This window comes from Thunnus thynnus, chromosome 9 (assembly GCF_963924715.1).
Source record: "Thunnus thynnus chromosome 9, fThuThy2.1, whole genome shotgun sequence".
Classification (NCBI taxonomy): Eukaryota; Metazoa; Chordata; class Actinopteri; order Scombriformes; family Scombridae; genus Thunnus; species Thunnus thynnus.
Genome location: NC_089525.1, coordinates 24,960,052 through 24,982,857, shown reverse-complemented (window position 1 = coordinate 24,982,857; position 22,806 = coordinate 24,960,052). Strand labels below are relative to the sequence as shown.

The following is a 22,806-nucleotide window of genomic DNA, read 5'->3' as shown; positions in this document are numbered from 1 at the left end:
TATTTGCAAGACTAACTTTTTTTGCCTCCCATATGTTCTATTTATATCTAATGTAAAATAAAGAAAAATACTTCAAAAAAGAACAACAAATGACTCTGAAAGAATGCTTTTGTATCCGTCCACCTTCAACTCTTTCAAAGTGCTCCAAAACATCTTACGTAAATCTCCATTCATGAGAACTCACTCTTGCTGAAATCTCCCTCACGTGCTGCCTCGATTGTCTCTCATTTACTTTCTCAACTGAGCTCTATCCTCCTCATCCTCCCATCCATTCCTTCATCCCTCTCTCAGGCTTGTGTGTGTACTCTCTTCCTTATTCCTTCCTTCTGCATTCAATATTTTCATCTTTATTTTTGCATTATCTGATCACAGCTATCCCTCCCTCAAGCTCTTTTATCCCCTCCTCTTCACTCCCTCCATCCGTCCATCCACGCTTCCAATCCTCCCTTAGCCTTTCTTCCTCTCACATACAATCCAATTCATCTCCTTGTTTTATCCTCAGGAAGCCCCCCCATCTGGACATTCTGTCCCTGACTTTATCCATCCATCCACCCGACTCTATCAAGTCAAGTCCATTTTTATTTCAAAAGCTTTGCTAACAAAACTGCTTTGTGAAAATTGTTTTACAAATGAAGAAATTACATATTTCCATTCATCCATCCGCCCTTCCTTCAATCTCTCAATCTATCCATTCATTCATCCATCCATGTCTCCTCATTGTTTCACACTAAATATTTCCCCGCCTCAATGAGGGCAGGTGCTTTCCATTACATCCACACACACGTCCACATATAGTACGTGCACACACACAAACTTTGAAGTACAGGGCTTCATCAGATCCAAACCGCAGGAAGGGAGATGGCAGATAAGAGATAAGCTAGCAGTGTGGAGCTGTGCATGTTCACTTGTTTCTGTGTCCTGCCATGGGAGCCTGACTCCTGGTGAGTTGGTGTTGCCTGTTACCAGCAGGCTGATGGCTTTGATGTTATGACTTCAGTGTCTCGGGCTTGCTGAAGTAAAAAAACATTGGAAATTACAGTACAGCTAGCTAGATTTATTTCATTAGAACTCAGTCCGTCTCATATTTTTCAATAGAAACTGAAATCAAGCTGAATTTTATCAGGCCAGAAACCCCAAATGTAATGTAAACCCCATGTGATTTGATTCATGCTTTAAGCAAAAGCTGCACCAATGGGTGGCTCCAATCAAATCCCAAATCCTGGAGGTCTTAGTTTCTATAATGCTGGAAAACCTTTGGCTTTCACAGACTGTCCTATGATCATGATTACAGCTGGGTATCATATTTAGCAATGTCATGACCTCCAATCTCTGAGGAACATAAGCTGGTCTCAAGTCTTATAATGGCAGGTCTCAAGTTTCTAAGAACAAGTTGTAAGTATTTTGTAAATTGCAAGCTAATTGCAAGTCTCCCAGGTAACTGAACGCGAGTCATAAAAATGAAACAACCTTGTAATATTTCCTGTCAAACTTTTGTTGAGAGTGATTTTACATAGCTGAGAATAAGTCCTTTTCATATTTTTGAATAATTACATATCCAAGCCGTGTGACAATGCAAGGCCTACATATGAACTTGAGATGTTTTTGTTTTTAAAAGTCAAGACTTTAAGGAATCAAATCTCACAGCTGTCAAGTCTGATTTGAGTCTCAAGTCTCAATTTTATGACTTAACTTTTTCTCAAGTCTCTGCTGCTGTGGCTCAGATAAACCAGGTCCTCCATTGATCATGAGGTTGGTAGTTTGATTTAGAGCTTATACTGTCCATGTATCAAAGTGTCCTTGAGCAAGACTCTCAAGTGCTCCTGATCTCTGAATAAATCTGAGATCACAACATGTCATTGGACTTCTGATCGTCCCTCCTGCTTGTCTGACTGGGATGAACAAATGTGGTGTAAAACCGGCCTGATAAATGACTGGTGTGGTAGAAACTGACCCTGGCAGTGCCCCTGTCTCTTCTACAAGGAGGGCTGGGGGGATAGTCACACACACACACACACACACACACACACACACACACACACACACACACACACACACACACACACATTCGCCTGGGAGCTGCCCAGTTCAAGTGTAATCTTGCAGCGTTGACCATGGAGCAGCTCCTCTGGTACAGCTGGGGGTTGATCAGTGTTTGGCTTCAGGGCAGAGAGCATGTCTTCTTCATTTCCTTTTCTTGGATATCTGTCCCTCACCTGACTTTTTCTACTTAGCATTTAACAGCCAGTTATAGGATTCAATGTGATAACTTTTTGTGACTAGAAGGCAGCTCTGGATTTGAAGTGTTTCTCTCTGTCATTCATAATTCACCCTCTTTCCTTCTGTGAACATAGCTGAGTATCATACTCTATCTTTGTTGTGTTGTTTTTCTTTTTCTCCTTTGTTTCCTCTCGTCTGTTCTGCCAGTCCTACCTCTCATACTCTTACTGCAGTATTAGCGTTTGCTAACGTGTACTCAGAATAATGTTTACTGTCAGTGCATTAGTTAAAATCAGCGGAGTATTCAAGTTGTTTGCAGTATGTTTTCTCCTAATAAATCATTCAGTGTTGTTATGATATTAACATTTTTATTAAATATTAATATGGAAATGAACAGAAAACAGCACATACATCACTAGCTACACATGTACAGCTTGATCATGCTCAAAGAAATGTGATTAAGGTTTAAACATAATGTGATAATGCTCCCTTGGCATGAAGTAACTAAATGCCACTCCCTGCTTGTATGTTGTTTTTGGGGGATTTCTAGGGAAGACATTTGTAAAACATTATCATACATCCTATAAATCTCTGTCTCCCTTTTTATGTGTTTTGTTCCATGTGACAAATTGTGGGTTATAAAGCCACAGTAATAATTGAAAGATATATTGTACTTATCTTCTGTTGATGGTCACATACAGAAACACGCACACACATTACAAATATGTACACCTATGCGTTCAGGTATGCACGTCTCATGCCAGGCTGGAAAGCTGAATGTTTGTAATCATATCTTCCTAAATGGAGCAGATAGCATCACAGGCAGAGAACTGGGGGTGGAAATGAGATGCTGATAGGGTTATAGCATTACCACAGATCCTGAAACACACACACACACACACACACATACGTACATACAGCCAGGCATGCACACACCTGTGATGGTATTCCCTTGGTGGATCAGGTAACATGTTGTAAATTAGCCAGTGATCCATGCTGGCAGTTAAACGGGACAGAGTCAGCTCAAATTTGTGTCAAAGCATTTAACAAGTGCCCAGTTTCATTAACGGTTTCTTTGAACCAAAAACATTTCCTCTAATTTGATACAATTTAGGATACTGGTTTAAAACTGAAGATAAAATTGTTAATGTACGGAATCTGAACATTACACAATTATTTTTGTTACTGTAGATTATTTAGATACTATGATAAGAATCTAAAAGTTTGATATTATACCAAACTAAATGCTTTTTTTTTTATAATACAAATACCTAATTTTAGATTTTACAACTAAATTAAGTCAAAGCAGAAGTATTCTTCCTTTGTAACAGCCACATATGTGTGCACAAACACACTCACAAACACACGCACATACACAGTCCTTTGGTTTGGCATGGCTTTTATATCCGGCCACGATTTACGTCTGTTTTGATTGGCCTTCAGACCAGAGTCAGAGCAGAGTTTGGAGGTGGCGAAGAGGAATGTGTTGGCACCACACACACACATACACACACACACTCACACACACACACACGCACACACAAACACACATAGACACACACACCAATTTATTTTCGCATCACTTTCATATCTCCAAAGGCACACATCCCACATTTTGCGAAAACAGAGCCTGTCTCACACTCACAAAGACTAAAACGCATCCGTTAACTTGACTTTCATATCTTTAGCAAAGGCACACGCACACATACACACAGCAGGCAGGAATGTGTTGTTGATGCGATGGAACGGTGGAGCTGTGGACTCAGTACTCAGCACCTCCAGTCCGATAAGACTGCAGCTATCTGATAGAGAAGGATGTAGACAGACAGACAAAGGAAAGTGAGATTGATAGAGGGATGATAGGCAGGGAGACGGTGGAAAAAGAGGGAGACAGGAAGAAAAAGGACAGGACAGGGGGGTAAAAATGGAGATAAGTTTATTTCGATTTCACACTTTTAACCCGCGAACTGTGTTTGTGAGAACTCTAGAGTGTGTACACAATCATAGTGGTGAGCTATTGTTTTAATAAATGAAAAAAAAACCAAGAAATAAATGTCAGATTTCTGAATCATACATATCCGTTGCTTAACACTAATTCCTTTTAGTACAAATCATACATTTTCCTATCAAATCAGCTTCTTTGTGTTTAAATCTTGAATTCCACAGCTTTTCCTTACACTCATGTTGCAAAAAAGGAGATACTTGGGAATTTCACAACGGCATGAGGGGGAAATTGCTTTAATATCATCTCATAAATAAAACCTCAAACTACCTTCTACATGTATTTAACAGAGAGAAAATTTGGGGAAAATTTAGAGAACATGTTCATAAGGTCTCTGGGTGAAGCTCAGCTGTATAATTACACAAAAAATACACATTGCAGATAAATGGAACAAGAAGACAAAGAAAGAAGACAAAAGTTGTGAAATCCCGGGTTAAGACTTTGCTTTGGACCGAGCAGCTCTCTCTCTGGTTCTCTGTCAGCCGTCACCTGGTTATTTATAGACCTTATTAGACATCTGGCTTCCAATCAGTCTCGAGTCTCCTTCCCTGCCTCCTTTTACAATTTATCCTTTCATCCCTCTTTCCTCTCCTCCCTCCATTTGTATCGCGACCTCTGACCGTTCCTTGTTAGGGAGGAAAAGGAAGAGGTTAACCTCTGCACTGAACGCACACACAAATGCACTCACACACTTGCATTCAATTTCAGTGTCCTACGGCCTTTACTATAGATCCCTATGGAGCGCAGGTCTACAAATCTTGATCTAAATAATTAGCTTTCACTTTAAATTAACCGGGGATGACACAGATTTATACAAATTGACTCTCATCGAGTTGAACTATGTCTTGGGTTAATTGAGGGCAATGGACAATGACATCAAAATGATTATATATATTTTTGTACATAAAAAGTCTGTACATCTTCCTTTATTTTAGTTAGAAGCTCACTTAAACCTTGTCTTGTATCATTATATCTTTGGGATTAAGTTTAGCATATTGGAGAAATGCTTTAAGGGTAGAGTACACTGTCAGAGCAAAGTCAGTAACACACACGCACTCACACACACACACACACACACACACACACACACACACACATAATTGTTTTAAATAGACTGTAACTTCAGCATATTCTCTGTCTTTCTTCTCATTTTGGCCACACACTCTTTCATTTACTCAGCGCTGTTCTTTCCTGTCAGCCAAAGGATTGTAAACGCAGTTATCAGGAACCTTGTGTCTGTTTGGCAAGTTTTTCTAGTGATTGCAGCTAACACCACCAGTGTGAACAGAAATATTTTACTTGGGTATCTGCCATTCAACAACCTTTAAATATCTCCCTGTCACAGTGTCTCTTTCTCGTTCTCTCTTTGTCTCCCCCTCTTTAACCTCTTTCAAAATCCAAACCACTCACTGAAACTACATTTAAAGATGGTTTATTGATGCAACTGTCAAAACATTACCAAAACCGCCAAATACCACAAAAAAGAGCTTTGATTTCAGTCCTTATGGGAAGCATTTCGTGTCACTATTCATGCCAACAATGATGTGAGGAAGTTTTAGAAAAAGAGTATCCATCCAGAAAACAGTTTTAAACTTACCGTTACACACAAACATGCGCACATACACACTCACAGAGACCTGTTTCCTGTCTGTAGATAAATGCTGTTGTGTCTGTCAGTAAATAGCTTAGAGCTGTGGTACAACACAAGCCTTGAAACACTCACACACACACACACACAAAAGGGTCAGCTGTGCAGATGTGCTGCTGCCCAATCAGTAGTTTAATCACAGAGGTTAGAGTTTAATAAGTTATTATTACTGAACCCTAAATCACACAAACACATGGCTGCCCAACCATTACACATTGTGTGCACTGTACTGTATGTGTTTGAGACCTGCAGCAAAAAACAAATAGCTCCATAGAATGGTACTGCATGCACTTTCTTAACTGTTTCCAGGTCTTTAAAAGCTGTGTGTGTGTTTAAAGAGATGGTCTAAAGGTTTGGTTCACCCAAAACACATAGAAGAGGTATCTATGCAGGCATTTCCACTGCTGGGACTTCTGCTGCCACCTAAATATAGTGATGGTCCGTGGAAGTTCATTCGTTATGCTCAAGGTTAGATTTAAAAACTCAAGAGCAACATGTTTTTCCAGAAACAACATCCCGCTTTCTCTGTAAAATCGGCAGACCTCACTGTACTCCTCTTTGGGAATTGAAGCTAAAAGTATTGTGAAAAACTGTCCAGAGTGATAAAGTTATCATTGTAACTCAGATCATTTAGCAAGGTTTTCTTTCACTATTTTTGAGAGAGTGAACTCCTATACACAGTATAAGAATAGCCTCTATCACTAACTAAGCTTGTCCACAGACATTTGGATCTACTTGTGCAAAATAACCCTTCTAACACACCATCAGCCTGTTGGTTTGGTGTGTGTGTGTGTGTGTGATATTCTAGTAAATTAGACCATCAATCAAACATTACATGGGAAGCAGCAAGGGAAAAAAAAAATCCTCACAATGAAACAAAGGCGCTGGAGCAACATATGGCATTATTTAACTGCCCATTCAGAAATGCAAGTGTGTGTCTGTGTGTGTGTGTGCGTGTTTTTGTGTACTTGCATTACTATGCTTGTGGAAAGTGCTGCACATTATTTAACTGTGGGTTGTGGACTTTCTGGGGACAATGGTTTATTGGAGGCCTGAGGCCTTTTTTGGCCTGTCGTCATGTTTATGAGAGTCCATTGACTAAAATGATTAGAGTTACTACTGACTGCAATTGGACTAGTTGGACAAGGGATTTAAACTCTAACCTAAAGTCTAAAGTTAGTCCTGCAGACAATTACAGTGCACCTGGCATGATTTTTGCATTTTCTGTTTTTTTTTGTTTGTTTGTTTTATTTTTTTTTAACTTAGACAAAACAAAACTTGTCTAGCTCTCTTTCTCATTACACTTGTAACTGGTCAGCATTTTGATCTTTTGAGTCACTATCCTCTAATGCTTGACTGTCTCGCCTCTCTTGTAAGTCGCTTTGGATAAAAGTGTCTGCCAAATGACAAAATGTAAATGTAAATGTAACTTTTTGAGGTGTGAGGGAATTTGTGACTGTCCTCCTGAGGAAAACGACACAGCATGTGTCAATGCAACATATAGTTTTGTCAGAGTGACAATAATTATGACCCGGAGCAGTGGCGCAGTAGAGATGACGTATACGTAAGTGGACAAATTTCGTCATTCAGATGAGGAGGGATGAATGGAGGTTTTCACCCGGCAGTGGACTTTGCTTTCTGGTTTCTGATTGCGAATTTCACATTTCCAAGCATGAGTTGGGACAGTTTTTAAAAAAAACAACCCGACCTTAACCGTGTGGTTATTATTGTAGCCATGACGACAAAGGCTGCCTAACTTTAAGGAAGTAGTAACTTAAACCCAAACCACACAAGTGATCATTGTTTTTCGTGCCTAAACCACATCATAAAACATAATTATTTTTTTTAACAATAATTTTGGTTTTGGAAAGCACAGACAAATGATGTCGTCCTGCCTATTACTGCCAATAGGGACACCAGATTATAAAACGCTACTATGTGTTGTTCTGGAGTTCACCTGGTCAAATGCAATGTTAGACTATTACAGAGTTACTTAAAGGTGCAGTGTGTAGAATTTAGCAGCATCTAGCAGAACAGACTTGGCAGAAATGACATATAAAATAATACAAAACATCAAAAGTATGTTTCAATTAGTGTATAATCACCTGAAAATAAAGACTGTTGTGTTTTCGTTACCTAAGAATGAGCTCTTTATATCTACATAGGGAGTGGGTCCTTCCACGGAGGCCGCCATGTTGTTTCTACAGTAGCCCAGAATGGACAAACCAAACACTCGCTCTAGAGAGGGCCTTTTGCGAGTTTTGCGGTCACTGTAGGTTCTCCCACATGCCTAGAAGGGAAGGGTGAGGGAGGTGTATAATCCATTAAGTAATTAATTAGTTAGAATGAATCTCAGGCCTAGCACTAGAGTTACACCTGTTGGACTAGAACTGGACTACGTAGACTAGCTGGATGTAAGATGGACTAAATTGGATCTAAATTTAAGACTAGACTTGAACTAGTTGGCCTAAAATGAGATCTTTTGACTACAGTTTGACCACTTAGGGGATATATTGTTCAGGGTTTTCCCCATTCTACCCCCAAAAAATGCCTCAAATGTGGTCCGTTGTCAGTACACATACGCATAATTATGTGTGTGTGAGTGTGTGTGTTCAAAGCGACACTGGGATGTTATGATAGCCCCCTTTAAAAGTTGGCTTTCTCTGCTCTCGATCTGTCTCTGTCTCTGTCTCACTCTCTCTCTCTCTCTCACACACACACACACACTTGGAGGAAGTGTGTACACAGTGTATGGGGAGATAATAGCTTTGCAGGGGCCACAGTAGAGCTTAGCCAAAGATCTGTCTGGCTAAAGGATCCATTAAACCACACACACTCACACCCACACAAGCGCGCGCACACACACACACACACACACACACACACTCATATACGGACATACTTTATCACTGACATACAAAAAATACAAAATTAGGCACACAGACACCTACACTAATACCCATATAAAGTCTCATTAACACACACATGCCTGGGCACACACACAGCTGTGCAGTGTGAAGCATTAATGTGCCATCAGATATCAAGACAATTTAAATGGATGAGGCCCAGTGTGAAGAGAAAGTCCAAACTTTCCACCAATTATTCTCTAATCTGTCCATTGCTGAGATGGAGGGAGAGAAGAGAAGTGGAGGAGGAGGAGGAGGAGGGACAGAGAGAAGAGGAAAGGAAAATACTTGAGAAGACAGAAGAGAAGGGATGACAGGCTGGAACGAGGAAGGTTTTAAGGAGGAAGACTAAGACAAAGGGCCCCCTAACACCAGCATTACTACAGTGAAATTTAACACCTTTATCACAAATTTTCTCCCATACTTGAGCAGTACCTCAAAACTCCAGTAAAAACTGACAGCCACACTATCATATTAGCTCTGGTGCACCATCCAATTTTATATAACTGGAGTATAAATTGCTCCACAAAAAGAGGTCAGAATCAGAAACAGGTTTATTGCCAAGTAGGTTTGCACATACAAGGAATCTGCCTCGGTGTTGTGGAGCATAACAATAAAAATATACCCAAAAATCAAGTAATCATAAATAATATAAAATAGAAATATACAATAAAATATGTAAAATATATTCTAAGTGAAGAGTTGTTTTAGTTGAAGAGAATGTAATGTACAAAATACTGATCAGGAATGTGTAAATGTTCATAGTATAAATGTGGCATGTTTTAAAAAAAAATTTTTTGAGTAAAAAAAGAAGAAAAAAAAAATCTGGCACTAAAAAGACACATATATAAGACAGAGATAAGATGTTGACTTGATTTGACTAATTTGGCCAGCTGAAGCATCGTAGTAGCTTTAAATAAACTTTTAAACACATTTTTGTATAGAAGGAGTTCTGTGGATTTTGGATCTCTTACTGGCCAGTATGACCAGGAGGAATGATTACAGCAAGAAAAACACATATCAGTGTTCATTTGGACACCTGACCATTGTTTTAGGACAGACTTGAAAAACTGTAAACCTGTCCTGTCCTGTGATTGAGATTAGGAAACTAAGGCACTTAATGTTAGGAAAAAGCCAACAACATTAATTGTTGGTCAGAGATTTGACTTGAAACATTGGTCTCTAGCAGGACAATTTAACCTGTTTCACCCTTATCATACACCATTTTACAAAGAGGACATGTTACGTTCTGCCACATCCCGGCACTGAGCAGCAGCTTTGGATATAAAACATGTCCTCCATTATCATCCAATATAAATGCAATTCCTAGGGAATTGTCTTTGTCTTCTGCATTAATGAGAGACACTTGTCAACAGAGAGGAAATTCTGTGTGACAGCATGATATTATTGCATGCCTTGTCGGCTCTGTGTGTGAGTGTGTGAGCAGCAAAGCGTGAAGCCGTTATACTCTGGCCCGGCCCAGTCCTGCACTACAGAAAGATACTAATTAGTTGCACACTGTCTCTCAGCTTGTAAAATACAGAGACTGCGGGACTTAAGATATAAATAGAGATTTACATAGAAAGATATAAATAGGATGCATAGAAAGGCAGATGATGGAAATAATGGGAAGGAAAAGAGACATAAAAAAAGACAATGTGCCAATGGGACAGAATGACAGGAAGAGAAAGAAAGGAAGTCTGGGAGATTAAAAACAGAGAGAATGAGACGGAGGGTTGGAGAGAACACCCAAGGGATGGCAAGAGGAAGAGTGAGGAAAGACAGAAAATGAAAGACAAAGAGTGGCAGTAGTTGTGCGGTGTGAGAAGTTCAGCAGCAGCCAACTCGGTTCAATCGCAAATGCTTAATGTCTCATTTTGTAAAGAAAAAAAAAGTTTTTGGTTTTTCTGCTTTATTCATTGAAATATAGTGGCGACTCTGGGAGAAAATGCTCAAGAAGGGATCATGAATCAAAAGGTCCTGAGCAAAATTTAAAACCCTCAACCTCAAAAGTTAATGACATGCATCTTATTCCAATGAGCCCAAACAAAGCCGTCAGAGAGTGGTTTCATACACACATAAGCAGTGGTTTGTGCAAGGAAAAAGGATGATCACTTCTTCATTTTGAGTGTTTCAATGTGTTGTTTTTGTGGTGGTGCACTTTTTTTTTTCATGATTTGTTTGCACAAACTCATGTTGCTTTCAGAGACGGGACTTTTCCAATTGACCACTTACTTTTTTGAACATTTCACTCAACCTCACGGAAGGAATCATAAGTCATTGTTTAATTGTCTCCATTTTGCAAATTTGCAAATATTGTTTGCTACATTTGAAATCACACAAAAATCTTAAAATCCCATCAATACATTATTGTTTTGTTCAGATGTTTTGCTTAATTGCCTCACTGAAGTTAGGGGAATTAGGATTCTAGCTGCCTAAATTGACTTAAACGAGTTGAACATGCATTTGACGTAGTTAAAATACGTGACTAACATAACAGACTCCCCTGGTGAAAAAGTGACAAAATTAAAATTCAAAAGAAAAGTAAATGTTGGAGAGAGTTATTAGAATTCATAAAGTTTTTGGGACATATGGTCCTTTGGATAAATTACATATTACCTGTTGAGTGATGAGAATGTAGATATAAAATCATCCATGTGCACCAGTAGATAATTTACTGTGCGGTCCATGCCAACAGTGAATGACATTATTTCAAGACTCATTCCCTCAAAATAGCTTTCACTCTCTATCTGCCCTCCATCTCTTCCCCTCTTTACGACTCTCAGTCTTACCTCTTATTTTTTCTCTAAATCTTTTTTTCCTTCATTGTCTTATTTTGTATTCACAGGCACTTCCTTTCTCCCTCTTCGTGAATTCTTAAAGAAATATACCACGGTTTTGGGAGATTGGCCAGCAATACGAAATGATTCACGTGTGTCTAATAGACTCTCCCATCCGTGTTAACACAATGCACCTTGTTGAGTGACAGTAGAAGATTAAAATGATATAAAAATTGAAAATATATAAAATATTAAAAAAAACGTTGTAGCAATTCTGGAGCTAAATGATGAATAATCCTTCACAATATGCAGGTCAGTCTGTCAGATTGTGTTGGAAATAAATCCAAGTCTCCAGTCTCTTCTTCATTTATTGTTCGGATGACCTCTGAATCTAATATCGCTGTGTTTGATGCTTACTGCATGTGACATGATTCCCATGTTATCATTTTACGCAACTGTATGTCTTTGCATATTGCTTTTTATTACCTGGACTATGCAGTATGAGAAGTACACAGGGTTATACAGTAGGTCGTCAACAGCCAGAGGTTGACATCATCAAAATTTTATGCACAAGCTCGTTGGAATTTTATGGGGAGACAGGGATACATCACCCCTCTTCAAATGTATTAAAGAGAGAAAGAGCAAGACTACAGTTGTTGGATCACATGTCAAGTTTATTTGTATTTTTTTTTACAGCCACGCAGCAGACAGGTAAGAAAATGTTACTCTGCCATTCAGGTGGGGTAACCTTGTATTTTCATTTGAAAGTGCAGCATTTAGTATTTCACATTTATATTTATATTTTACATTTGAACCACAGAAAAAAGGAATAGACTTGTATGTAACTGAGAAGAACTGAGTCACACAACTAACCACCCTTATTTTGCCTTTGCTGTGAAAAAGTAGTCAGTGTTTTTCTAAATTTTGAAATTGAACTATTACTATATTGTATTCACTAGTTCCGTTTTTTGTTAGCATTGTTACTTTTAACAGCATAGAGCTTAATGTCTGTTACAGTAGCTAACATCAATTAATGGCCTGATCTCTGGTAAACATCAATCTCACTGTGAGAAAAACACACTGTGTTAAAATACGGTTAGTAGCTAACGACGGCACGCACAGAAGCAACAAGGTTTTAAAAGTGAAGGTAATGGCTCCACATTACTAAATACAACTAAAGTACTCAATTATTTGAGTTAACAGCATTGGCAAAGCTAAAAATTAAATGCTGTGTTAAATAAACACCAGATGCATTGTGGGTGAGATGGCTAGCAAGACCGCTGTTGGGTGTTTTTACATTAGCTTAGCCTGTGAGCCATGAGCCATGGGGTGGTTGGATAACTGGGGCATCTTGTTTAATGTTTTAGTAGACGATTAGAGCCTCTTTAAATTCTTTATTGAGTTAATGTGTCAGTTCCTTTCGTGCTTTGGTAATGTTTTTATTATTTTCGTTTGATACTGCTCTTAGCATATTTTAGAGGCTTATTGATATCCGTAGGTTTGCCATACTTATTCATCCTTGATGGGAAGTGGTGTGCACAGTAGAGAGCTCATTAACAAAAGACAGAGGGAGCAGGAAAGTGCATCTTATAATTGATATGTCAGAATATGAGTACTGGTACCCTTTCAAATTGTTAGAATTAATATGATAAAATTACACCTTTAGCAACACTTTTATTGCCAAATGCCAGCAGGGAGGAAACCTCAGGGCAGACCCAGCAAACTCTGGAGCAATTTGATTTCCCAACATGCCAGAGGGCCCCTGGGGATCCCCGAGGAGGTGCTGGAGTCAGACGCTGGGTAAAAGAACTGTGCTGCTCTACTTGCCCTGCTGCTGTCATCAATCTGACACAAAACTAATGCAATAGGTTTCAAAGCTTAAAAAAAGACTTTATCCAAGTTCATATTTTCTTCTGTCTTTTCAGTAGAGGCGGGCACTGAGAGGGAGATTTTAACACATTTTTCACATCTCTCTGAAGCTGTCTTTATACTCGTGACACTGAAAATTAATGTAGCTGAAAATGCTTAAATACTCAGCAAACCTCCTTTGAATGAATAACAAATGCAAGACAAACGTTTGAAAATATATTCAAGGGGCTTTAGGGAATTCAAAACATTACAATACATTTGTTTATTAGAGCATTTAATTCAGAATTGATCGAATGTTAAACTGGCCACAAGTATGTCTCCGCTGAGTCTCCAAATAACGGGGAAACCAATGTTTTAATTAGCTGGAGCCCCAGAATGAGACACTGAATTACTCAGTTTGGGTTCCAGGCTTTACAATATTTATGAGCTTCCCGCTGTTCATTAAAGACTGAGACGCTGCCGAGGAAAAAGCTTTTTTAAATTTTTGACATTTGGAGGAAAATTCCCCAAATGAATTGAATTAATCTAGAGGACACTCATTTAATGAGAAGCTTAATTATTTTATTAATCTTAACTTCAAATTGAGGAGTCTCTGCTTGTTAGTTTATGACAGTTTTCCTTTCTACCAATAGAGGGCGGCAGCACTTCTGTAACATACAGAAGGGCTGAACGGATGACTTAGAGAAGTCTTTGCACTTGAATTGCACTGTTGGTCTGTAGTGGTAAAGTTGTGACTGAAAATAGATTCAGCATGAGCAGGGACTCTGAAACTGCTTGCTACCAAATGATCTGTTAAACTTAAGTTGGTGTGAACATGTGATCTCATCCATCATCTGAAATCTTTGCTTTTATAATTAAAAACATAGGTCTTTAACCAAGTTTTTATGTTGGTTGCAGTCATAATAAATTTAATAGTATTTGTCACATGTAATTCAGTTTTGATTGATCTGCCTGACAACTTTTGTATCATCTGCTGGCTGTTGAAGCATTAATTGACACAAAGAAGCTCTTCGAGGATGATGCATGGGGTATTTTGGAGAGATGATTTAAAAAAAAAAAAAAAAGACATGGCTCAAAACCAATATGTAATCACAAAGGAAATCATTAGGATGATATATGAGCCATGATAGAAGAGGACGAGTTGCTGGGAAATTAGCTAAAATCTGCCATGGAATGAAAGTTTTGGAGTTTTATTCCTCTGTGGGAAAGTTTATAGTGTTTCTCTGAAGAAGATACGGGACGAGTGAAAGTTTGTGGAGCCCCCTCACTCTCTTTTCTGGTGACATCAACACAGAGAGAAGAGAGAGAGAGAGAGAGAGAGAGAGAGAGGGAGGGAGGGAGAAGGCTAGAGATAGAGAGAGGATTTTTGGGGGAGACCTAAGTACAAATCTGTTTGCCTCTCTCACTCGCACAACCTCCAGGCGTACCAGTCTGTGTTGCGCGTCTGCCCTCTTAACTTTTTTTTTTTTTTTCCTGATTACAACTCCTCTGCAACTCTCACTTTTTTATCCCCTGGCAGCGGAGGGAAGTTCCCTGGAAAGAGGTTACACCCCAGCTGAACATTTTCACCTTGGAAAGTTTAGGAATCAAGCTGATAAGTTCTCGGAGGGGTTGTGAATGGGGGGCATTTGGGGCGACTTTTACGCATCGAGCTGAGTGACGCACGGTTACTTTTTTTTTTTTTTTGCTTTGGTGAGAAGAACTTTTTCTCCACAAGTGTCACATTCAAATCCCTCATCTTTCTCCATGTTTTTCCGTTTCTTCAATGGCAAAAGAGCGTTTTAAGGAGATTTTGACTGATCGAGTCTCTTGAGAGAAACTTTGGAGAACTTCTACAACAGCGAACTTAATTTTGATTCCGGCTCCTCGTTTAATTCCCATCCCCATCCCATTAAAAAAAAAATATCACAATCAAACGGTCTATTGGACTTTTTCGGGATCCTTCGACAACGTCTAATTACCCCCCACGGATTTTCAATTAATTTCAGTTTGGAAGTAATTTCAGTGGATATCATGCCTTCGACCGGGCAGAAGAAGCGGGCTGCGCTCTGCCGGATTTGGGCTCTGATTTTCGCGTTGATTGTGTGCGCTGTGTCGGTGGATGGATGCCCACACAAGTGCAGCTGCTCCGGGTCGCATGTGGACTGCCAGGGTCTGGGTTTGAAGACGGTGCCTAAAGGAATACCGAGGAATGCCGAGCGCCTGTAGGCTAAGTTTGATTTCATCACAGTCTTCCTATTGTTCTGTCATTATCTATCCTGAACATCATCATAGTGTGTCCTGTGATCTTATTGTGCGCTTTGATTTTCCTTTAATATGAATTTTGTGGCATATACATGGAAAACTCAACATGTTGGTTGGCTGTCTTGTCAGGGTTACCTACATTTTCAGAGATGATGGAGAAAGCTAGAAGTGCTGAAACACAACATTTCAAACTAACTACTGTAGAAACGTCTGAATGAAAACTTCTTTATTTGATCTTTTATAGTAATTTTGTTGTGAAGGAGTACTATCGTTGCATCCATGTGCTTGAGTGGTAAATTGAACCGCTTTTCGACTCTGACCCGGAGTCAATCAATACAAGCCAAACACTTCTGACAGAAACATTCATTAATGGTTTTATTTGACATTTAAAGACCTTGTCCTCCTTTTGGTTAACCTTATTGGTTCACAATTCTGAGGAAGTTTGATATATTTTGTTGCATTCACTTGACATAGAAAGAAACTTTTCTGCTAATATGTATAAAGTAAAACTGGGTGTTCAACCTTTTAGAGACATGTATTCTTGACAAACTGGGAATAAAAATACTCATCACCTATAATATGCTAAACAAGAGATAGTTTCCTGGGGAAAGTTAAGTATACCTCCTGGCTGCAAGCATATGTTGCCACTTTGATTACACAGTGATAAACTGAATAGATGGTGGACATGAAACTGCCCTAAAATGCATTAGTCAACCCCAATGAATGGAAAAAGGTTGAAAATAGTCCTGAAGCAGCTTTTAGAGAGTAGCTATTTAAGTTTTTTTTAAAACAGGTCAAATGAAAGGTGAGAAGAGGCAGTGAGGTCTTTAAATCTTTTTATATTCCTCTGTGCTCTCTGTAAGAGTTTCCAAAGTTTTTCACAGTTTTCACAGCTTTTCTAAACTGGACTGGATCCCCAGTGATTGGCTTAAAAGTCATATACAAAGATTTCACTCCTAAATTATTAGTTCCAGAGCTTTTGCAACCTGGTGACAGTTAGCGTAGAAATGATATTCATCCCTAAAGGCAGAGACGGACCCCTGACAGCCGCCGCTGCCACCTCCAGCCTGATCTTGACACGTATACACCCCCACAGCCACACACATGCACTCGCAAACACACACCTATGCTGTTAAGGTATGGAAGTGATTATGCATGATAACGGAGCAGCCAAAAGCCCCGCAGGGGATCAACAACAGACCCAACCCTGAGACAACAAACACAATCAGTAGGCTGCAGCGGGAAGTGGGGGGCATGTGTGTGTGTGTGTAGTACTGGTGGATATGAAGGTATGATTTGTATGTGTGCTTTTGCATATGTGTGTTTACATGTATGTCTTTGTGTTTTTGTGTCTGCATGTTTGTGCTGACATGTGTGATTGTGTTTCTTGCATGTGTACGTGTGAGTGTGAACAACGAACCCCATACCTCTTCCATCCCACAGGGCTATTGTGACCTCCCAAGACCTGTTGGCTTTTACACAGCAATCCCCCGAAGACATTTATACCCTAGGAAAATAAATAATTAGAGCGGGCTGTGATGGGGAGGTGGGATAAGGGGGTCCCTTGCTTCTCACTGGGGTCCCCGGGGTGGAATATTTGGGGTAGCAGCGCCCCCTCCCACTGCCTTCACTCTAGAAACTATGTGTTTATGTTTCCCTGATTTATCCAGGTCAGTGTTTCAGCTGTGACTTTGGCCAAGAGTTGCTCTTTTCCTCCCTCTTTCTCCCCCTCTCTGCCTGTCCTCATCTCTCTTTCTCTCTGCAGATATATTTTAGGGAGTTTGAGATGGGAAACATTAAAATGGATGAGATTCCAGTTACAGTTAAGGTTACGGCAGATGGGGAAACTTTTAGGAAAGAGACATGAGCGTTATTGCCCTGAGTAGGGAATTGGGTTTGACATCTAGGATAAAATCCATGTGGACGACAAATCTTAGACACCAAGTGTAACATTTGTTGAATTATTTGTTTTTAAAATAGCTAATTTGGTTCATACATGTCCAAGGTTATCTGATAGATTTATTGTGATCTTTGCCTGACTTGAGCATTTAACATCTCAGAAGTTATTAAGATCCATTGTGTAAAAGTGTTTCATGGTGACCCTTAAAAAATATTGTATTTATTAATGATTCTATGACAGTGTCAGTTTTTTCAGATGAGTAGTTCACTGTAGTGGCCTAAGGGAGGGGAAACAGATACATGTTGTCTCAAAACATTCATAAAATGATAATTTCCTAACCACCAATAGGATGGAAAAATGTATTGTTCCCTCCAACACAGAGGATGGGAACCAGAGTCTGCTTGGATTGACAAGCATTACAATGAAACATCAAAAGCTTCAAATCACTATTGCACAATAATCCACCACTCTGTGGTGTCAGACTGTATGATCAATATGTTCCAAACACTCTAATTTTGGCCAAAATACACAGTTTCTAATGTGGTTAGCTGTTTGTCACAGGCGACTCTGTTTACTTATGTTTACAAATGAAAAACAGGACAATACACTGATGTTTTGTGGTTCTACACATATGTATATATGTGATACACCTTGCATTTTTGTCCCACTTCAGTTAGTTTTAGTTCTCTGCTAACTGAAAAAGCACAAGCTTGTTTCGAGACTAACTATTTAGACTCAAATGTCTAAGCAATCACATAAGGACAAACCCATAGAGAGAAAGACATAATTGTCTCCACCACACCAGAATGCAATGCAATAAGACCGCAAGACGTGTGGCGCTTGAGTAAGGGGCACGACTCTCACTTATCTTGAGTGGAAAATCTCTTTTGGCTACTACTCTACTGCTCTCCTTATCACTGTTTCAACCCATATGTACAGAGAGGAAGTTACTGAAAACAAATGTAGAAAATCCCTATTGTAAGTGGAAGTACATGAAATCTGCTACAACAAAAAAAAGAATAAGACTTGATGATGAAATACCTCCTGGATAAAGTGAAATGTAACACTGAAAAAGTATGCAAAGCACCAGGAAAGTTAGTCCCTACTCTCTTTATTAAATACAGTATATAACGTTGAATTGTTTTATAAGGTTGAAATGTTTTCTTCGCTATTGTAAATGGAGCATTTGGAAAGGTTAACAAGAGAAAAACAGTGGTGGCCTCAATCATTCACTCAGCACACACACACACACATGCACTCGTAGGCAGTCTTGCGGATTACCTCAGGCCAGTCAATTCCATAATGTCCTCCTTGGGAAGCCACTTGAGACCTCATTTGCATCTAATTTGAGTGGAGGGTTTTGGGAGGGAGGCTTAACAGGCTTAACAAGGCTGAGTAAAATGAATTGGAAAGCAGGGATGGCTTTTCTCTCCCGGGTCCAATCACACCTGCCCTACAGGGACCGCATAGACACACACACACACACAAACACAGACACACACACACTCACCCCCTGAAGTGTTGATTTTTAGAGCTGCGAATTCCATACTTTTGCCCCTACTGCTGTGAAATGTAGAGAAATTCAAGGCTGTAAACTCTAGAGGGGGTCTTCAGTTGGTTGAGCTGCAATCAAGAGATGTTTGTGTTATAGAACGGGAGTGTGTGTGTGTGTGATCACATGTCTATAAATGTGTGTTGCTTGTTACATGAGGATGTATGTGATATGTATGATCTTTACATATATGCACTGTATGTGAGCCTGTGTGTGGTTGAATGAGTTCACTGCTGGAAGTTGCCTGAGCCAACTTTACACAAACTAATTCTGATTTTAACTGCCTTTTATTCTTTTTTTATTTTTCTGTTCCCTCGCTAACGGCACTTTGAGAAAGTTTTGGCAGGTTTTTTACAAGCAACACCTTCTCTGCTTTCTCAAGCCTCATCTGGCACTTTCTCTATGTCTTTCTATTTATTTCCCTTCCTAACTCTTCATCTCTTCCCCGACTTTGTTTCTCTTTCTTACGTCTCTCGCTCTTTCTCCCCATCCCTCTACTTTCCTTTTTTCTCCATCTGTTACCTTCCACTGTTTTTTTTCTTTCTCAACTTTACCTCACTCTCTACCTTCTTTTCTACCCTCTCTCCCTTGCCTCCTCCCTGCCTCTCTCCACCGCTCTCTCTCTAACGTCCCCCTCCAACACACACACACATACACACACACACATACATACACATACATACACACACACCTTCAGTTTGCCAGCAGCATCTCTCCAGTAGAGTTTTCACAGCTCCCATTTCCCCTCTGCTTGCCAACCTACCACGGTGCGCACAACACTAGAATCTTACTGCTGTGTGGACACACACGCACACACGTTCCAGCCTTTGCTTCTGGCTCTTATCAAAACTTGGTGTTGATTGGTCAATGAGCGATGTAACCACCACACCCTCAGCTATGAAACGGCATTCCATGGTGGGACTGGAATCTTTATGTGTGTGTGTTTGTGTATGATCTTTGAATATTTTGGTGCCAACCTGTACATGAAGGAGGATAATTAATTTATGTTGACACAGGTCTTGTTCTCTGAATTAATTAATTTGATTGGATCAAGAACAGTCTGTAATCTCTGACGTACTTTGATGTTCACTTTAGTTTTGGACCTGCTCCTTTCAGTTGCCTGAAGTCAGAACAAACAATATTGTGTTGTATACAACTGTTAGCCACCACTAAGCTGTATGATAAGACAGAGATATATTCCAACTGTTTTGATGATTCCCATGAATCTCAGCAGACCATTGGTACTTTGCCAGCTTTTGTGGGAACCAGGGAGCTAATTAGTGATGTATTTTGGTGCAGTATTTCTGTATATATACACTATTTTGAGGAAAGTCTCAGTCAGAAGACATGCTGACTTGGTAACTGTTGAATAAAAGCCATCATTCACTGAAGAGTGTCCTTTACTGTTACATGGGTACGATGGTGATGCATCTTAAGAGCGGCCGAGTGTTACTGCAATAGCAGACAAGTCTAAACTAAGAAGTAAAAACCACAATGAGCTTGCTGTTCTCAAGCAGCCTCTTAATGTCACGCCTATCATCTGTGGCCATCTCGTGGTAAGCATTTTGTGCCCTTCCAACTATGTTTGATTCAGTTATGGTATGCCAAATGGCACAAATAAGGGTAACCAATATTTAGGCTCCAGTTCTAGGTCAGTGGGTGATATTCTCTTCCCCAAGTTTCTCCAGCATGTGGGCACTTGACCTTTCTATATAATGACTCTGACTCTGCCAAAGAGGCAGCCAGCTGGCACTGACGGTGGGCACTGCCCTTCTGGGAAATGGCAGGATGCACATGTACACACAAACAGGGAAGGAGTTGTACACACCCACTGGCATACGTATAGAAAATAAGGCACACATATTCAGATGTACAAGTGCACACTTCAAACTTTGCATGAATGTGCACATAGTTGTACTGCACTTGTGAGGACCCACATTGACATCATGTATTCCTAACCCCTATCCCTAACCTTGACTATCACAACTGTGCCAAACCTCAACCCAACCCAATCTAATTCTAAACTTAACCCTCGGAAAATTTTAGTTTCTACCAACTTGAGTCCTGTTTTTACAGTTTGGACATCATTCTATCACTTATGATAACATTGTACTATTTACATTAGATTACACTGTATCACATTCATTGCTGAGATCTGGGAACATCAGTACAACAAAGGATGAGAAACAAGATGATCAGATTTTAGATTATAAACAAGCGTGGGACAGGGACACTGTCTGCATGCACAAGCACTGACAGTATGATTGGTCAAAGTTTCATGACAAAGAAGGACTCAACTGTGATGGATGTTAGCAGTTAGGGTGACTAACCATCATTTTCATTATTGATTAATCCACAGATTATTTTCTTCATTGTTTGGTTTATAAAATGTCAGAAAATTTGTAAAAGTTGTATTTAAATAGTTTGCTTTTTCTGATTAACAGTCCAAACCCCGAATTATCAATTTACTACATAAGACAGAAAAGCTGGATCTAGGATCTAGGTGTTTGGTGTTTTATGCATGAAAAATAACTTGAATAATTAATCAATTAGCCAAAAAGTTGCCAAATAATTTTCTGTCGATCGACTAACCAATTAATCAACCATTTGTGTCAGCTCTGTTTGTAGTGAACAACTTGACTGATTATTGTTTTATTATTATTGCTAACCTGGGAGTTAGTTTAAAACCTTTATGATTGTCTGGCTGCTCTTTTTAGAGATGTTGCCACATAATCAGATCACAGTAATCAACACAGTGTGCACATTGTTAATATTGCAGATAGGAATGATATCCAAAACTACTAAAGTAGACCCAGGCTTAGCCAAAAAATTTCCTGACTCTCAAGGTCTAACAACTGGTCCTCACAAAGACAGTAGCACTCACACACACACATGTATACACACATAAAAAAAGATTAATTTATATTCCATATAAAACTACCTATACGCTACATGTATATAAACACATTAGAGAATTCATTGATGCAGCCACACACATACAGTGCACAGTCATCGTTAAGTACAGGCTCACATACACACGGACAGTGCACTCTCATGCTTTCACTGGATTAAACATGCAATTGGTTGTAGATGGAAACTTTGACATATAATGAGAGAGCGAGAGACTGTGTCACATAGAAACTACCTCGAGTCACGAATGACCTTCTGTGACTCTCTGCTAAAACAGAAGTCCTCAGACTTCATCGTACTACAACGCCAGTCACCAGTCTGGGTTTGCGTGCGTGTGAGTGTGGTGCAGTACGCTTGGGAGTCGTTTGATGTTAACAAGCTATGCCACTGTTTTGTTAGGCCACTGTCACCAAAGCAACACATTATATCCCTTCTGCAGGGACTTTCTTTCTCTCAGTGTGTGTTTCTGTGTATCCACCCCCGCTGTACATGTGTGTGTATACGTCTTTGTGTTTATTTGTGTGCATGCAGCAGTGTATGCAGTATGTGTGGACGGTATGAGAGTGTGAGTTACACCATCATTTCTCTGTTTTAGGCCTATGTTCTGCTAAGCTCAATGTGACAGACTGTTGAGGTTGAAAGGCTATGGTGAAACCAGTCACAGGCACTGAGTGTGTGTGTGAGTGTTTCTCCATCTCTCTGTCTCTCTCATGATCTGTCTCTTATCACTCACTCTCTCTCTCAGTCTCTTATTCATCTTACCTCTCTTGTTCTCTTC

The 22,806-nt window shown here is 39.6% G+C and overlaps 1 protein-coding gene across 1 annotated transcript in view; it reads left to right on the top strand.

The window, feature by feature from the left end:
* Positions 1-14,720: 14,720 nt before the first annotated feature.
* slit3 (slit homolog 3 (Drosophila)) overlaps positions 14,721-22,806 on the top strand; it is a 260,950-nt gene continuing 252,864 nt past the window's right edge. The window contains exon 1 of the mRNA XM_067599833.1: positions 14,721-15,626. Coding sequence (XP_067455934.1) covers positions 15,436-15,626 — 191 coding nt within the window. The 5' untranslated portion in view covers positions 14,721-15,435. The remainder of the gene's footprint in view (positions 15,627-22,806) is intronic.